General features: G+C 36.2%; 1 protein-coding gene across 2 annotated transcripts; it reads left to right on the forward strand.

Moving 5' to 3' along the window:
• The first annotated feature begins 12,510 nt into the window (after positions 1–12,510).
• On the forward strand, positions 12,511–19,560 carry LOC108191962 (probable E3 ubiquitin-protein ligase TRIML1). 2 transcript variants are annotated; one of them, XM_017358886.4, is made up of 6 exons: positions 12,511–13,097; positions 13,247–13,341; positions 14,667–14,891; positions 15,069–15,088; positions 15,528–15,670; positions 18,599–19,560. In XM_017358886.4, the coding sequence occupies exons 1-6, from the start codon at positions 13,085–13,087 to the stop codon at positions 19,147–19,149; spliced, it is 1,047 nt and encodes a 348-aa protein (XP_017214375.3). In that variant the 5' UTR covers positions 12,511–13,084; the 3' UTR covers positions 19,150–19,560. The 2 variants fall into 2 exon arrangements, with proteins under 2 accessions (XP_017214375.3, XP_068074830.2); XM_068218729.2 differs by lacking the exon at positions 15,528–15,670 and having other exon boundaries at positions 12,898–13,097.
• Positions 19,561–19,562: the final 2 nt, after the last annotated feature.

The following is a 19,562-nucleotide window of genomic DNA, read 5'->3' on the forward strand; positions in this document are numbered from 1 at the left end:
GTGAAGAAAGTGGTCCCATTGGGCTTTGGCATTCCAACCGCTGCTCGCCGCCAGGGTACGGAACTCGATGGAGTAATCCGCCACCGAACGCTCCGCTTGTTGAAGCGCCGTTAGCGCCCTCGCCGCTTCGGTCTGCAGCGGGGAGCGGTCGAATACTTTCTTCAGTTCGTCAGAGAAGGCCTTGAAGGAATTACAGCACGCATCTTTGTTGTCCCACATTGCCGTTCCCCATTCTCTGGCCCGGCCGATCAGGAGAGTTATCGTGAAAGCCACCTTGGAAGTCTCTGTGGGAAAACAAGATGGCTGGAGCGAGAATGTGAGGGAGCACTGGGAAAGAAACGATCGACAGGAATCGGGCTCACCAGAGTAAGCGGCGGGTGGATTAAGCCGGGGTTCAGCCTGTCGTGGAGTAGTTATCCTCTCTTCCGGCGTGGGGTTCGCCGGGGGATCCGGGGAAGCTGCTGGAGGGCTCGGGAGAGCGAGCTGTAGCTGATCGAGGCGCCCGGCGAGCGCGACCAGCTGTTGGGACACCTCCGCAAAAGCTTGGTGGTAGGCAGCGATCTCCTCTTGTTGTCGACCCAGTAATGCGCCCTGTTGGGCGAGCGCTCGGCGAATGTCGACATCCTCTGCTGAGTCCATGCTTTGGTCAGTCTGTTCCTGTCACGGGTAGAAGAAGGAGTGAACTCAAGTGCAGAACACAAAGTGTTAATTAAGGAGAAAGTCTTTGCAAAGGAACAAAAAACCCAATCGGGTGAGTGCCGGGGAAGTGCCGTGGAAAAACAGTCCAGAAACAACGGGAGATTCGTTCACTGGCAGCCCTGGACACAAATATGGGGTGAGTAACAGACCGTTATACACACTCCAACGACAACAGACTGACAAACATGAAGGGAAATGACGTGCTATAAATAGGAACAAAGGGATGAGAAACAGGTGGAGCGAATGACTCCGATGACCTGTGAATACTAGAAAAGCAGGTGACTGAAGGTAATCTGTAACATTGAACTGGAGAGAGTGAGAACACAAGGTACGGTGACAGTTGTGTGTTCAAAGATGCTCTTTTTCATAACTCGGTTGTAACAAGTGGTTTATCTGGCCTTTGTCCTCTGATCTCTGGTATCAAGTTATTTGTTCCCACAGAACTGCCGCTCACTGGATTTTTTTTTTTTTTTTTGGACCGTTCTCTGTAAACCCTAGAGATGGTTGTGCGTGACAACCCAAGTATCAGCATTTCTGAAATTTCTCAGACCAGCCCATCTGGCACCAACAGTCATGTCAAGTTCAATGTCACTTAAATCACCTTTCTTCCCCTTTTTGATGCTCAGTTTGAACTACAGCAGGTTGTCTTGACCATGTCTACATGCCTATATGCATTGAGTTTCTGCCATGTGATTGGCTGATTAGAAAACGAGCAGTTGGACAGGTGTACCGAAAAAGTGGCCAGGGAATGTAAGTAGAGCTGTATTGTTATGCTTTTGGGTGTGTTGGGTGATGTGTCTTATATGGAACAAAATGTCATCACTTATTTGGCAGCGACTTTGATTATTGTAACATTTTGTGTTTTAATATTTTGTTAAAATAAAACCCATTTAACTATAATACCCTGTATTTTATATATATATATATATATATATATATATATATATATATATATATATATATATATATATATATATATATATATATATATATATATATATATGTGTGTGTACTTCATTCTTGAATTGTCATAATAGTCAAATTGACTGCTTGCAGAGCAGGGGTCACCAATTTCAGTCTCTGAGAGTTTAGCTCCAACTTGCCTCAACACATCTGCCTGGAAGTTATAAATATACCTAGCAAGAGCTTGATTAGCTCATTCAGGTCTGTTTGTTTAGAGTTAGATCTAAACTTTGTAGGACACAGCCCTTCAGGTATAGCTTTAGTGACCAATGCATTTTAGCATCTGCTTTGTGTATGTGGTATATACATGTACATCTGGTGCCTACCAACTTTCTTCTGATACCAAAACAAAACGTTCTGATAGCGTGACTTTACTCAGGACTATCAAACATTCAAAAACTGCAGTGATAAAAACTTTGCTCTCTCACTTGCTGTACAAAGTGAGGTACACATACCTTCAGAGGCAGTCTGTGATTTCTACACAATTAAAACCTACACAACAAAAATACATCATATTTTTAGGTTAGTGACTTCATAATATTTGGCACATTTCCAAAACATTCAAAATCTCAATTGAAGCTTTGGATGTAAATGAGACTTGACAAAAATGTTATTATATGAATGGTCACAATGACAGGGATGGCCATTCTAGTAGTTATAGTCAAGGTTTGACAATAAGACAGTCCTAATTCTACCTCTTAGCTTAAGGGGTAGGGTGTCCCAATTCTTTTTAGCTTGAATGCGTATAGGGCTAAATAGAAGATACCTCTTGAAATGAAGATTTTTCAGGATCACACTCGAAAGCAAGGGGTAAGAAACTTTCCCAGAACACACCAGCTACAACAGCAACATGGCTACACACAGAAGTCAGGAGATGCACAAATTAGTATTTTTGTCATTATTATTATTTTTTACAACAAACAAGCATATATTTTAATACATTCATGATGACACTCATGTTTTACTGTCAATGCTTAAATAAAAACTGCTACATTTGGCTGTCTTTAATTTTATATTATAACTCCTGTATAGTACTCCCACAACATTCTGAATAATTACAGTAGTCGCAATTAACAGTCTCATATGAACCCATCAATTTGGTTAGATTTCAGCTGTGGCAGGTTAGACAGCCACTCCCACTAGCCTATTTAGCTGGTTGAAGATAACTTTTTAAATTGTAGTTTTCTTAAAAGCAGAGTTCAACAATAATGATTGTCTAATGAGTGGCCAGCGTGAGACATGACAATAATGGCTGTGTTTGCGTGAGCAAAAGAAATATAATATCAAATGAGAGGATAATCCCGTGCATGGTGAGACACAAGCAATACTGACACAGTGACGAGGGCTTTAGTCAAGGCTGATTTCTGGTGCTATGATGCGCGTGAGTGTTTAAAAGTTTAAAAAAAGAAATGGTTTTGTGCCTGGGAACATAACTGGTGTGATTAATTCTCTTTGAAATAGACTGGACAACAAGCGACACCCGTTCACCCAGTCCTGCTGCTTTCAAGAGCTACAGATTTTTTAAAGGTCTTTTTGTAAGGAGCAGGTTGCTTTCGCTTTAACCTTTAACGTGATCATCCTCTCATTCTTGCATACAGTATGTTTTCCACCTGCTTTCTTTTGGTTACAGTTATTTTGGGCTAATAATTATTTCTTTATTTATTTTTGGTGTGACTAGAGAAAAAAATGGTAAATCCTTAGGGTTAAGCCCTGAAAACTCATGTGAAATATAAACTAATTGCAATGTGACACTATGAATCCACAACCCATTTGCTAATGCTCATTGAGTAAGCTTGTACACAACGAACACAAAAAAGTTGAATGAATGAGGAGGCATGTGGAAATAACACAAAATCTAAATCAATTCATTTTAGCATGCCAAAGTCAACTTTTCTCCATATAAAACATATTTTCCCAACAAAAAAATTGTAGCTAGTGTTGGAAAACTACTAGCCAATGGCTGGTAATCAAAAAGTAAAGCCCAGGTTATAGTACTAGTTTAATTCTACTAGTTCCAGTAACAGTTAATGTAACAGCTTAATAAACACCAGATTCCCTCAGGAAGCGAGATTGTCTAAAATAATTTGGATATCGCGTCCTGGTCTGCAGAGTTCAGGGCCTAAACCTATTCTTTGATCGTTTTAGATTTCCCCCCATAAGCAGCCCTTTGTGTCGCGTGTGCTACTTTGGACAAGTGCTGGCCCATGGCTGCCTAAATGAGCTTCTTCTGTTTCTCCGTCTCACTGTAAATTTCAATAATTTGTTTGAGAGGCCTCTCTCTCTGTCACTTTTTATCATATTATCAATGACCACTCAATTTTCCCCCGGCTGCTCATATAGCGTGGCTCACCCTGGCCCTATTACTGTTCTGTAATGAAGTGCAATGGAGTAGTAATTGGTTCACATTATACCAGATCAGGTAACATTAGCCTTATTTCCTTATCGCGCCGAGCCCTGCTGCTGCCTCTCAATGAGAAACTCAACACAGCTTCCCCTCGCTTTAATGCACGGGTATCATCCAAATAACATTTCAGCCCATCCAGCAAAGCCCCTAGTCCTGCTCCAGTTTTCTGTTTCAAAGATTGCTCTCTGCATTTAGCTAAGCGATTGCTGCTTGTCTGCCGGTCCCTTCTGCTTGAAAACTCCCCAAAAGGCAGCCGCCATTAGACATGCAGATACAGCGGATAGCTTTTCCCGGCTCTGGGGAAGTACAGTAAGTGAGACGGTAACATAAGCGACAGGCTGTAAGATGAGTGCGTCCGTACAGTGCCCGACTGGCCCTGTTTTCATTCAGGCCGGCATGTGCACCCTTTGTTCTGTTATTTATGTTGCGGCCCAAACTAAACAGGAAGGGCTGCTGCTGCTGCTGGATAATAAACGTAAATCATTTAACACGGAAAGAGTTTCCTATCCGCTATTAGCACACTGCTTCTCGGATGTTGCCAGGTTGTGCTCTATTACTCAAGAGAAAATCTCAGAGTACAGCTGTATCTGAAACCGCTCATTTGTTCAAGCATTTACTAATTCTGACATGGCAGTTGAGTTTACTATATCAGCAAGGAAAAAAAAAATAAAGCAGGTGAATTATGAATTTTATTAAGCCAGAACATCTGGTATGTGTCTAATGTGACTTTATGACTTGTGTCAGGTTGCTGCTGAGGTGAAAACAAAATAACACAAATCCTAAGTTTTTTAGGGACAAATACATTGTTTTATGTTCAATCCACTTAAATTTGTAAAGATGATTAAGTTAACTTGATCAATTTGTGTTGGGAGAACATGAAGGAATTGTGTGGAACCCAGCATTTTTACAGTGTAAATAAGTGTTTCATATATTTTCATTTTAACATTCTGTTGCTGTCCTGCATTGGATAGTTGGGAATTTACACTTTAGGGAATGAAAATGACACAGCGAATTTGGACACTGCTGCAAATTGGCTGGCGCCCATTATATTGAGCTATATATTTGAAATAACGAGCAGTTTTAGACACTTTTGTTTTCATTTTTAAAAGACTTATAAATAAATAAAGATCCTGTGTAATTTTAAGTGTGCTTTGCCAATAGCGGAGATTCAGACCTCCAGGGTGTGACGGCACTCATTACTCATGTATCCGGCAAGTGCATACTTTCCTCAGTTATACATTTAGACAGTTGCCCCTGATGACTCTATAATTAATGTGTCATGAAATTAAGTTTTAAGCGTATTTCATGGGGAAATGTAGTTGTTTAAAACACAAATCTGTGGTTTATTTATAAAGATGGTTCATTTTAAAATGTATTTTTTGAAAATGCAGAGTTGTGACCTCCAGGTGATGACATACGTCCAATACTTATGAATCCATCTAAAGCAGGGGTTCCTCAGCTAGTCATTCTGACATTCACCTGAAAATAATAAAACAAACATTTTTCTTTGACAGTCAAATAGTTCAGTCTTACCTTTTTTATGGCCTTGTCAGAAAATGTCCTTCCTTATACCTTCAATAGAAAACTCAATATGGCGGTGTGATCAAAAATGTTCTGGAAGCCACATCCACATATTACAATTTTTACGTAAATTCTACTTAAAAGTTTAATAGAAAGGCACTAATCTAAAAACGCTTTAATATTATGCAAGATAATACTTAAAGCATTTAATTGTAAAAAATAAAATAAAAATGTATTTGCAACAAATCCATACTAAGATACTGAAATGTTAACATAATGTAAAAATATATACAGTATACTGTATATTTATTTGATAAATTTATTCATTATTGTTTGTTACAATTACAAGTCTGCTGAGTAAGTTTCTCAGTATAGAGTACACTTAAAGGGGTAGTTTTCCAAACTGAAAATTCTGCCATAATTTACTTAATTTGTCCCAAAACAGTTTGAGGTTTTGGTAACATTAAAGAAGATATTTGGGAAAATGTTGGAAACACGCAACCACTGATTTCCACAGTATTTGTTTTTCTTATGGATGTCAGAGGTTACAGGTTTCCAATATTCTCAACAACATTTTCACTTTTGGATGACTATAATTTTAAGAATTATTCTATGACTTACAAAACTTCGTCTTTTCATTGCATTCTTGTTCGGGGTTTGACTGACATTAAGCAAATAAAATATTATATATAATTATCATATACATCATATATATATATAATAATTTATTAATTTTTTTTGACATTCTTATTTTCCTAATTTTGAGTTCATTTCTTTTCTTAGATATGACTTTGAATCTTACAAATTTGATTTATAAACCATGTTTCGGTAAAATGCAAACATTTATAAACTCTTTCCTGAAGAGAATTGCAAGACATAATCTCAGAATTAGATTTAAAATATAAATGTAAAAGAAAATGACAGTACTATCCAGTAATGCATGTTCTCCACTCTATTTTGTCATTTTGAACTTTCATTGATTAATTTTACTTCACCTTTGCCACAGCGGAATGAACCGGCAACATATACAGCATATTTTTTACACAGCGGCCAACTTATTCAATTCACCTGTACCTCATGTCTTTGGACTGTGGGGGAAAACGAAGCACCCAGAGGAATCCCACACGAACACGAGGAGAACATGCAATCTCCACACAGAAACTCCAATTGACCCAGCTGGGGCTCAAGCCAGTGACCTTCTTGCTGTCAGGCAACAGTGCTTACCACTGAGCCACAGTGTCCCCATTTTGAACTTAATACATAAAAAATTGATCATTTAAGATTACATAAATGTGAGAATTTCCATTTTCAGCATAGTAGGTTTACAAATAGACAATGTATTTTTAGTAGTATTGTTAGTATAATTTAGCCAGGCTTCACATACAGATGCGCCACCTAGAATGATGTAAGTGTTGAAAACAGTTTGTGATTACACCCAGTATAAGGACCTTTTCTTTATTGATACAATCCTAAGAGGTTTACAAAGCACTTAACCTCTCCCAGTACAGCTACATATTTAATGAACTGTCCTCTGCCAAACATACACAGGTGTCAAGTGCAACACGCTCACTTGTTTTGATCTTCACAGCTACAGTTTACAGATAAACCCACAGTATAACATTTCATGGTCTTCCCTGGCAAAGACTCATTCAATAGTTCAAATTAAAATAGTTCCAGTTTTATTAGCAATAAATTCTACCTCTTCTCAAGGATTTAATGGCATTGAATATTTATGGTTGGAAAAATAGGGTTAATATAGGGTCCATATAAACAGAATTTGTATTTGTATTATTCATTAATTTATTAATTCATACTTACAATTACTGAACTATTGGAATGGAATGCCAACTGTTGTACAACCTATTTATTTGTTTATATAATTTTATTTATTTTTTGAATGCCTTCTATATTATTGTGCTAACTTTATTTATAGAATAAAATGTTTTTCTGAATACATTTTGAAAAACTGCTGCAACGATGCTCTGTTAAGATATTTATTCCAACTATTGTTTGGTTTATTTATGTATAATCATTATTATTAGTAGTAGCAGTATTAATAGCAATAATAATAGTATATGGTATGTTGTATATAGTAGTATATGTGTGCGTGGGTGTGTACAGTACATACAGTTTGTGTGTGTGTGTGTTTGTGTGTGTGTGTGTGTGTGTGTGTGTGTGTGCTCTTAAAGGATGCCAATTTTACCCCTTTTTCAACATTTAACATAAGCCTATGGTGTCTCTACAATGTGTCTGTAAAGTTTCAGCTCAACATACCCACAATATTAATTATTATTTCTTTTTAAATCTGGGAAATTTGAGCTGTTAGGACAGTGTAGCTGTTTCTTTACTGCAAATGAGCTAGTTCTCCCCGCCCACTGTTCTCACATGCATGGAGAGTCATAGAGATCTCTCTACTGATTGTAGCATTGTATTGTTCTGATGTGTGTAGCCTTTGCGTAGATAAACAGCACAGTGACAAACAAGAATGAAGCAGACAGTAAGAACTTTCCCAACGGTAATTTGATATTTGTTGGGAAGTTAATTCAAGTCTTTCTGCAATGATGAGTCACACACATTGTTCTTATAATTATAGAGTTATAGCTATATTATAGATTTGCACTGTTTAGCACAAAAATATGTCAGCAAAAATGTTTATATACACTGCTGTATGGACATCCATTATGTTAATGTACAAAATAAACCGTTTAAGTCTACAAATCGGAATGGAAGTGTCTTTTTCTAATAATTGTACTAACACTATGTGGCTTTGGTGATGAACTACATAGCAATTTTACTGTATTTATTACAAACAAGCACTTTATTAAGAATTTTTTAAACTTATAAAACTCATTCTTGTGGTGCTGCTGATCACAGTGAGCTGAGATCTTTTATTCTGAATTGGCCTGTGCACATCGTGTCTTGTCAATATGATCCACAAAACGGGAGGGATTTGAATCCTATTTTAACGTCACGAAAAAAAAAAAAAAAAAGAGACTGTTTCCATCACTCCAATATGACTGTGATATAACCTTAATAAAGCTCAGATTTTATTGTCATAATTTCTTTTGTTTACACAGTTTGAGGTTTACTGTATCATTATTTTTGACATCTTACAGGTGTTGATATGTTAAAGTTTGCTTTGATTGTTCAGCATTTACACTTTATCATTGCCGTGTTTATTACATGTTTATTTTATTATAAAGAGATGATATATTTTGTTTAAATATTTTTGTTTTTGACTATTAAAACAATTTGCCTTAGTAATGTTGATAAATTAAAATAAAGGGTTAAATAAATAAATTTAAAAATATTCAATAATTATCATTATCGAATGATATGAAACATGATATTGTGATAATTTTTTTTGCAATATCGCCCCGCCCTATTTTCTATTCCTCTCAACTTACATCAATGTTTCTCAACCATGTTCCTGGAGGACCACCAACACATTTTCCAAGACTCCTTAACCAAACACCTGATTCAAATCATCACTCATCAGCAGACACAGAAATAAAGACTTGTAATGGATGTGACGGACAAAGAAGACATCCAAAACATTCAGTGCTTTTTCAGGAACGTGGTTGCAAAAGCTGACTTACATCAACTAAACTGACTTAAAATATTAAGTTTAACTTTGTAAAACTTAAGAATGTAAAAGCAAAAAAAATTCTAAAAATGTAGTTTACACATGATGAACTTTTTTGAATCCAATTTTAATGTCAAGAAATTTAAAAAAAGAGACTGTGTTTCCATCGCTCCAATATGACTGTGGATGTCACGATTACCAGCGATCGTCTTTCATAAGATCGCTGGATGTCACTAACTATAACCATGGACTACAAATCCGCCATTTCTGGACTACATTCTCATACATGCACTCCGCTCACACTCACACATGCTTCCTTATCTAGACTGATTACACTCACACCACCTGAGGATTGTCAGAGACTGATTGCACACACTATTTAAGCCACACACTCACCCATTCAGTTTGGCGAGTCTTGTTTACTGTAAGTAGCACTACAACGCGTTTCCTAGTTTTGTTATCCTGTGTACCGACCTTAGCCTTGTTAGCTTTCCTGTCTTAGTCTGCCGCCTGCCGTACGACCTATTGCATGTTACTTCGACTACGATTCTGGATTGTCCTCACACACCTGTTTGCACCCGTATTGACCATTGCTTGCCTGACTACGAATAAACCTGCATTTTGGATCCTACCTCAGTTGTAGGTGTCACTCCCCGTGGTTACAGTGGACACACTATACCTACTCACAGTCCTGTCCTAACAGCTTACACAAGATGATTTCATCATAGGTGCCCTTTAAAAAGGATGCTTTTAATTACCCTTTGAAGGGCTGGTTTTCTATTGATCTGTTCTTTATTTCATATCTTTTTTTGTTTCTAATGCATATTGTATTGATTAAGGCAAAATTTTGTGTAAAGCACTTAAGAAAGGGAATTTTAAAGGCACTATTTAAAGCACGTATTTTGCTTCGTTGTTATTATTATTACTATTCCACAAAAGCAAAGCACAAATTCTGCACTTAAGTGTTTTTTTAATCCTGAAAGTAACTTTTAATAATATTTAACAAAATGACTGACATATTCAGTAACGCAAACTACTAATCTTTATCCTTACTTTACATGTATTTAGAATTATATGAGCTGCCTTCACAAGCAAGCAGTAAATAAATAAATACAAGAAGATAAAAGCAAAATTAAAGACCTGCTTTCTCCATGTGGGCCTCTAGTAAAGCACCCTTTCTGTATTAAAGCAGTCCACAGCGAACACGCCAAGGAATATGGAACAGGATATTGGATAACAAGGTTAAAATACAGGAGCAAATATTCTCTTATTAAAGTCCAAATGCAGGGATTTAAATTGAGCTGCCTAATAGACAGTGGGTTAAAGAGGGACCAGAGGGGAGGTTGACGGTGGGGTCAAGGTTTTGCTGTCTAATGGTGGAGATTGGAGAAATGGAGGGACTTTATTTCCACAGGAAATTCTGATGAAAGGTGGATTATGGATCACAGTGGTCTTCCCGATCCACCCTTGAGTCCAGTAATGTGCTCAGGCCTGCGTTTATTAGAGCACACCTAAAGCTGACTGTGCTTTATTGTTGCACTTGGGAGCAGAGCAAGGACAAAGGAAGATCACTGAAGATAAGTCAGATCTTGCTTTATTTGGGTTTTTCCATGCAGTGTTTGTTGTGTAAGTTTTCCACTTCTAGTGGGTGCGCACACACACTTTTAGACGGATAAAAGCTGAGAGTGGATGAAATCTAGAGCACTATTATCAAATGTGGATTAACTTAGGCCCACTGCATTAAATTATTGATTCATTTAGATATGTATTTGAAGTTACCACATCATTTATAATGCACTAATAATTATTTATTCATTTGCATAATTGTATTTTTCCAAGGGTGCTATTAAGAAAAGAATGCAAGCTGTTGGGAATCATCCACTCATACATTCACATGTTTGTACAATACAGTTATATAAAAAATATTAATAGTTTAAAAAAATAATAATGATGATGCGACCTGTTTTAGACTATATATTTAATATCTTATTTAAATATACATTTTTAAAGTCTTCCTAATGATGTGACTAAGATAGAATGCAAAAACTGTAATTAATTCACCCATCATTCATTCATTCATTTAAATTTGCATTGCATAAAAAATGCATTGTTGTGCATATTCATACATACATTCATTTATTTATACAATTTAAAAAAATAGCAGTTAATAATTATAATATATACTAATTATTAATTTCATTATTTACATTTATTTCAATATTTGACTGCAATTTTATATTTTAAAATGTATCACATTGTAGTATTACATATATTTGTTAGATTGTTATTTATTATAAACAATAACAATAATACACTCTAAAATCACTTCTTGCTGCAATATTTTTTGTTGAATCAAATGATATACAGTATTTTGTTTAAGTATTTTTGTTTTTTGACTATTAAAACTATTTGCCTTAGTAATGTTGATAAATTACAAAAAAGGGTTAAAAAAATAAATCAATATTCCTTAATGTATTGTTAAAAATATTCAATAATTATTGTTATCGAATGATATGAAACATGATATTGTGATTTATTTGTTTTGTTTTTTTTGCAATATCGCCCCGCCCTATTTTCCTGTCATCTCAACTTACATCAGTGTTTCTCGACCACGTTCCTAGAGGACCACCAACTCTACACATTTTCCATGACTCCTTAACCAAACACCTGATTCAAATCATCACTCATCAGCAGAGACAGAAAGAAAGACTTGTAATGGATGTGATGGACAAAAGAGACATGCAAAACATTCAGTGCTGTTTCAGGAATGTGGTTGTGAAACGCTGACTTACATCAACTAAACTGAATTAAAATATAAAGTTTAACTTTTTACAATTTGAAAATGTTAAAGCTAAACAAATCTAAAATTGTAGTTTAAACATGATGAACTTAAGTTATAATTTAATAAGTTAAAGCAACATAAAAATATAGTCTTGACTTTTTGTCATCATTTTTTACATCATTTTTTACAGAGTAGAAATAAATTCATACACATGTTTATTTACATTTTTTTTATAAAAGTATCAAGATATTTAGAGAAATTAAATGTTAATTTTGTTCATTTATCTTATCTGTTCTCTTTTTATTATTTCTTAAATGTATTCGCTCGTAAGTTGTTTATAGCTAATGATATACAAACTACAACTGTTACAGTTTTGTAGTACCAGCATGGATGGTAGTATTTGTAATGACTAAGTGTCTGTATGACATCATCATTTTCATTAACATTATCTCCATTATTTTCAGTCAGAAATCCCATAAATCTTTTTATCCAGAAGGGATTCATTTGATTCTCCCTCATATGTCCAACCATATGCAAGCTCTGCTGCCATCTGCTGGGTTCACCTGAGAGCTCAAAGTTAAACATATTTGATTATTTTCATTTACATGTATTCTGTTCGATTCGCTCTCATCCTCATTCTGAATTATAACGTGCGTCTCTACACGAAGACTGACCTTCTCATCCTGCATTTCCCAGAATTCACTTTCACTTTGATTCATTCCAAGTAACATTAATAGGCATTGTAGAGTGCACACGCAGGCTGTATTACAAAGCCTGCTTGTTATGAATCCACATGGGACGATGTCTCACTATACCCTTCTTTGAATACCAGCTCTAAAATTGGCGTGGGGAGGAAGTGGCATGTGAGTTTGCTGTCACAGGTGGCGATTGGCTGTGCAGTGACAGATGCGGCATAGCGACAAGTCAAGGTGAATGGCATTTATCACTGGCAGGATCGTGCCACTGTGACCCACCCATGTGATCTGCTTTCACTATTAGTGAAGCATGAGCTCCTCAAAATCTCTCTTGCTGGATGGTCTAGATAGTTGCAGGTTTACTCCCGGAGGATTTGTTGAAAAGGAACATAAAGGACCGTCTCAGTTTGACCATTCGGAGCAAACAAGGTGGCATGAAAGAGGCAGGTGAGTTTGAGTGTCTTTTTTATTCAAATAAACAATGAATGTTTAAAAGATAAATATGTTTTTAATTTATTTCTATTCATCATGTATATGTGAATGAATATTTCAAAGTGTTCAAAAATATTCTGTTTTGTGTTTGTTTTCCTATCCAGACATGGAAAGAAGTATCCAGGACCATCTTACAAGGCAAAGGGAAGTGATCAAATGTAGATTGAAGAAATTGACCAGCAAGCAAAATGAAATCAAAGTAAGTCAGAACTATATATATAATTTTTTATTTTATTTTTTTCATAATTAAGAATATAAGTATAAGAAAATATTACACTGCTGCTAAAATGTGTGTTTTAACAATACAAAATAAAACTGGGGAGGCTAATTTAAGGCTTGCTTAATTAATAAGGCATTTTTTGTGGTTGCATTACATTATTGCTCAAAATAGGTCAGTTTTATATTTTTATTTATTATTGTATCTAGCAGATATAAATTGTAATGATTGAAAGTGACAAAATATATTTAGAATATACATTTGTATTTCTAAGAAATACAGTTTTTCAGTGAAACTTTTTTTGTTTCTTCAGCATCAAATCATAATGCTAGGCTTATTTCTGAAACATCGTGTTTCTGAATTGTCAACTTTGAAATAGCAGGGATAAAAGCATTTTCAAATACATCAAATTCGAAACTTTTATTTTAAAATTATTTATAAGATAATTTTTTTTTGTCATTTTGTATAAATTTATGTTTAATTTGTATGGATTTTGTACTGTATTTGTTAGTAGTTCTGTTTGTTTGAAAAAATTGCAGTATCATTTTCTGTTTATTATTGCTGTCATAATTACTATTTATTCATTTAAAGTTAATTCAGCCTTAGTTGTTTTTTTTCCCCTTGCACAAGTAGCCTAGTGGTCAGTGCATTGAAAAACATAGTGTACCTACACTCTGGACATGCCAAGTTTGAGTCCGAAATCGTTGACCTTTCCTGATCTCATCCCAACTTCACTTCCAGTCAGTATCTACTGTCCTATCACAATAAAGGCAATAAAAAACCTTTATTTACCATGGGCGTCATGGTGGCGCAGTGCATAGCACAATCGCCTCACAGCAAGAAGGTCGCAGGTTCAAGCCCTTGCTGAATCAGTTGGCATTTCTGTGTGGAGTTTGCATGTTCTCCCGGTGTTCATGTGGGTTTCTTTCGGGTGCTCTGGTTTACCCCACAGTCTAAAGATATGCACTATATAAGTGAATTGGGCAAGCTAAATTGGCCGAAGTGTATGTGAGTGATTGCAGGATTGTATGGGTGTTTCCCAGTGATGAGTTGCGGCATATGCTGGATAAGTTGGCAGTTCATTCTGCTGTGGCGACCCCTGATTAACAAAGGGACTACCCTGAAAAGAAAATGAATGAATAAATGAATAAAATCTTACCATCGCCAAACATTTGAATGATAGTGCGCATGGTTTGATTTTAGAATATTTAATTAACCTTTTAATTAAAATAAACAAAGTAAAAATGATTATTTGTATTTATTTATTATTTGAGTCTAGTTATAAAAAATCTCTTCCACTTCTTCAGTCAAAGTCATCTGCAATGAGGGAGAGTATAGTGAAGAAGTATGAAGAGATGCGAAAGTTTCTAGAGGAGGATTGCAGGATCTCCATGTCTTTGCTGGAGATGGAGGAGATGGCAGTGCTACGAGCACTGGACAAGCTCATTCAGACAAACCATGCCATCCTCTGCGACATCGAGGTCCAGCTAAATGAAGCCATGGCGGACATTCACTCTCAGCCTGGTGAAATGGTGAGCTTTTAATCAGAAGAACAGCTTCTGACAAAAGTTGTGGCCTTGTTTTGTGTTATCAGGCTGTCATGAAAATATCACATGTCAAATAATTCAAATAGCCACTGTGTTACAATGAGAAATATCATCTATGTAACTCACTATGTGTTTCTTTCTCTCTTGCTCTCTCTCTTATAGGTCACAATGAATGAGGAAAGGTATGTATATTTAGAAGCACATTTATCAGAGGTTATTTTGTCACTATGTCAGGCATGCTAGCCTGTGAGTGCCACTATGAAATCGTATCGATTTCATGGGCATTATTATTGAAGAGATTGTTGCAGAGATTGTAGAGACCAACAGAAAGTGCGCAGAAGTATAAATGCACAGCTACGAGCGTTGCATGTGCCGTGGGTCATGCCGATCACTTGACGCAGAAGTATAAGCCAGGCTTATGTTGGCGGTTCATTACGCTGTGGCGACCCATGATAATAAAGGGACTAAGCTGAAGGAAAATGAATGAATGAAATATGGTATGGTATTTGGGACAATTGATAGTTTATATAAAGAACTTAATCAGGTGCTAACCCTATAACCCTGAGCCTTTTATAGAGAGGACATGTGCTATCTGTGGAGATAATATCTTTTTGTTGGCAGGATGCTGGAATTGCTAACAGGGACAGACCCAGGTCTCATAAAACTTGATGAGGTGAAATCAGATCAGCTACTGGGCCTCACCAACAATTTACTACTGTTTATCCGCTCCCAGATCCCTGTCGCCAAAAGGCTGCTGAAGAGCTGTGAGTTACTATGACACATAAAAGTGTTGATCTTGTCCATGAAAGCCTTGTAATAAATACAAGTGTGTTTTTAGCTCACTGAACAAAATAGTAGACTTGCTTGGGCTCCAAATTACACCAGGTATTAAGCATTTTGTCAGTCTGTTCACAAGTGGATGACAGTAAATATAGGTGTAAACTTTCTTAATGCAAACACTTATGTTGGGTTGAATGTTCACTGGCTGAGTTAATAGAACTCATGTAAAAGTCTGTGATGAAATAAAATGGAAGGGTCTCAGGAATTTGAATGATGACTCAAACAATAGCGACATTTTTAAATGCTTTTGCTTTTCTAAACATTGTTCACATTAAGTGATTCTAAATTTTGCTAGGTGAAAAAAGTCAGAATTATTAGCCCCCCCGGTATTTATTTCCACAAGTTCTGTTTAACAGAGAGAATATTTTTTTCAACACATTTCTAAACATAATAGTTTTATAACTCATTTCTAATAACTGATTTCTTTTATCTTTGCCATGATGACAGTAAACTATATTGTACTGGATATTTTCCAAGACACTTCTACACAGCTTAAAGTGACATTTAAGGCTTAACTAGGTTAATTAGGTTAACTAGGCAGGTTAGGGGAATTAGGCAAGTTATTGTATAACAATGGTTTGTTCTGTAGACTAATGAAAAAATATATAGCTTAAAGGGGCTAATAATTTTGACCCTAAAATGTTTTTGAAAAAAAATAAAAACTGCTTTTATTCTAGGCAAAATAAAACAAATAAGACTTTCTCCTGAAGAAAAAAATAATACATGACATGCTGTGAAAATTTCCTTGCTCTATTAAACATCATTTAGGAAATATTTAAAAAAGAAAAAAATTAAAGGGAGGCTAATAATTCTGACTTCAACTGTGTATGTTAAGGTTAATTCCAGTTATATGGTTTCTCTTTTGCAGTGTGGACTTCCCTATTTGTACAGAATTAGAGTGATAATTACAACTGTATAAAAATCTAATTAATTATTATTTTTTATTTGCTGAAATTATTTATATTTTATGTCATCAAGATGTTATCTGATTTTTATTTTTTTTTTACTTGAAACCGTGGTCTTTGGTGATTTATAAAATAATAAAAATATTTACAAGCAGATTGGTAAATACTGTAGTCTTTTTGAATCATACTATATTAAATGTATTTTGCTCAATATATTATAGTTTTTACAACTATGTTAACAAATGCTACAGCATACTGTACTATTAACCATAGTATTTTTTCACACGGGATGGCTAATGGCTCTTGATGATACATTGAGCTCTTATCAAGTGAGATCAGTGTTTAAAAAATAACTGATTATTTACATATGATTCATAATCCACTGTAAATAAAAAGTTTCATGTGAACATGCACAAAGCTATATCACTTCACAGGACCTCAAATGTTTCTTCAAGAGTTCATTCAGTTTATTTATGCATTTTGTGCTTCTCAAAATGCTGGTGAAAAATGACTTATAGGTCTGCATGATACTGGGAAATGTGTGATATGCGATATTGTTGTCAAGTGTTGCTATAACAATATGTCACACAATATAACTAACTTGCAAAATGCTATCTTATAGGCAGTTTTAAAAATAATTTATTTATGTTTTGACAAGGGCGATGTGGTGGCACAGTAGGTAGTGCTGTTGCCTCACAGCAAGAAGGTCGCTGGTTCGAGCCCCAGCTGGGTCAGTTGGCGTTTCTGTGTGTTTGCGTAGTCTCCCTGCGTTCAAGTGGGTTTTCCCCGGGTGCTCCGGTTTCCCCCTCAGTCCAAAGACATGCTGTACTGGTGAATTGGTACAGCATGTCTATATACTATAAGTTGTACGTAGTATATGAGTGTGAATGAGTGTGTATGGATGTTTCCCAGAGATGGGTTGCAGCTGGAAGGGCATCCGGTGTGTAAAACATGTGCTGGATAAGTTGGTGGTTCATCCCGCTGTTATGACCCCAGATTAATAAAAAGACTAAGCCAAAAAGAAAATGAATAAATAAATGAATGTTATGACAAAGGGTGGCACGGTGGTGCAGTGGGTTGCGCTGTCGCCTCATAGCAAGGTCGCTGGTTGGAGCCCTAGCTGGGTCAGTTGGCTGGTTGGAGCCCTAGCTGGGTCAGCTGGGTCAGTTGGCTGGTTGGAGCCCTAGCTGGGTCAGTTGGCATGTGAAGTTTGCATGTGTTCGCGTCAGTTTCACCTGGGTGCTCCGGTTTCCCCCGCAAGTCCAAAGACATGCGCTATAGGTGAATTAGGTAAGCTAAATTATCTGTAGTGTATGCGTGTATGTCCTAGTCCTTCAGGTTGGGGGTTGATCGTTGGGCTAACGACCCACCTCGTAAAAATTAGATGTTGCAAAACACCAATATGTTGCGGCTAAATATCAGCTTCGATATAAAACGGCCCAGGGAGTAAGTATGATCAGACAAAAATAACATTTAACATGCAAACACTTTTACTTTAAAACACCACCAATGACTGAATATTTGGATATAATGGATATTCTTAATTTTAAAAGCTGTTGTCATTTTTCTCTCTTATCTCCCAGTGTTTATTTTCAGCCCTAGGTTCACTTAACTACACCAACAAGAGAAGTGGGGATGAAGATAGTAAAGGGTCCGTCTGATTGGTCAGATTCGGATAAACTTGTTATGCACACAAAGCACACAAATGCTTAGAACAGATTTATTCCACTGCTCTGTGATATGCATATTGCATACGCTATTATCGCAATAACAATACTTTTTCAATATAGTGTGCAGCTCTACTCACCAAGGACCACAGTTTCAGCTAAAAATCTTTGAAAATATTCTACAGAAGAAAAAAGTCACCTATTTTTCAATTAATTTAATGACTTTAATGATGTTAATGACTAAATTAACATCAGCTTTTCATTTATCTTCATTTTCCAGATTCCTCAGAAGTGGTCCTGGACCCTTCCACTGCTCATCCCAAGTTAATCGTTTCATCTAAAGGGGACTGCGCCACTTTCACAGATGAATGGCAGGACGTCCCGGAGCACGAGGGACGCTTCGACACCACTCTGAATGTCTTGAGCATCCAGTGCTGGAACTCTGGACACCATTATTGGGAGATTGATGTGAGTGGGAAGATCTACTGGGAGCTGGGTCTCACTTATTCATCTATCCCAAGAAGAGGCCAAAAGGAGGACTGCTGGTTGGGCCGCCATGCTGAATCTTGGTGTCTGGAGTATTTTGATGGAGACTACAATGCATGGCATGGAGGTATATCTCATCCCTTGCCAATCTCTAAGTGTTTTAGTCGGATAGGGATTTTCTGCAGCTTTCCTGGAGGTTTGGTGACATTTTTAGGGGTGGATAGTATGACACCGCTATACTCATTCTGTGTTGGGACATTTACAGATGCTTTATACTTGGCTCTTTGTCCTGGTCATGATCTTCAGGGTACAAACTCAAAACCTATTAAAATCTGTCAATTCTAATCCGAAGTAAGATGGATAGTGGACCAAGTAGGCCGCAAGTTCTTTTGTTTGTGATTGTAAACTTTTAGTTGAGCAATACATTTGTTAGTTTTTCATGCAACACAAAGAGTACTAAGGTAATTTTTTTAGCATGCATACTGTGCATCATTGCAGAATAGATACACACATCATATCCAAAATAATATAATATTTTAATATTGTATTTTTAAATTGTATTATTAAGATAGCAAAATTTAAATGAATTTACAGCAGCCATCACAGTCTTTATTGTCACATGATCCTATATAAATTATTTAAATCGTGCTTATTTGAAGCTCAAAATGCTCAAATCTATAATTAATTGTGATGCTTAGTAAACTGTACTGTAGCAACCATTTTCTGTATTCTTTCATGAATAGAAAGTTTGTGCCATA

This window comes from Danio rerio, chromosome 13 (genome assembly GCF_049306965.1).
Source record: "Danio rerio strain Tuebingen ecotype United States chromosome 13, GRCz12tu, whole genome shotgun sequence".
NCBI lineage: Eukaryota > Metazoa > Chordata > Actinopteri > Cypriniformes > Danionidae > Danio > Danio rerio.

What these genes read in the sequence shown, in the direction of transcription:
- LOC108191962 (XM_017358886.4), top strand. An exon ending in ACTCTCAGCCTGGTGAAATG is followed by an intron (nt 14,892 to 15,068) that starts GTGAGCTTTTAA and finishes TCTCTCTTATAG; the next exon opens with GTCACAATGAATGAGGAAAG. An exon ending in CAAAAGGCTGCTGAAGAGCT is followed by an intron (nt 15,671 to 18,598) that starts GTGAGTTACTAT and finishes TTCATTTTCCAG; the next exon opens with ATTCCTCAGAAGTGGTCCTG.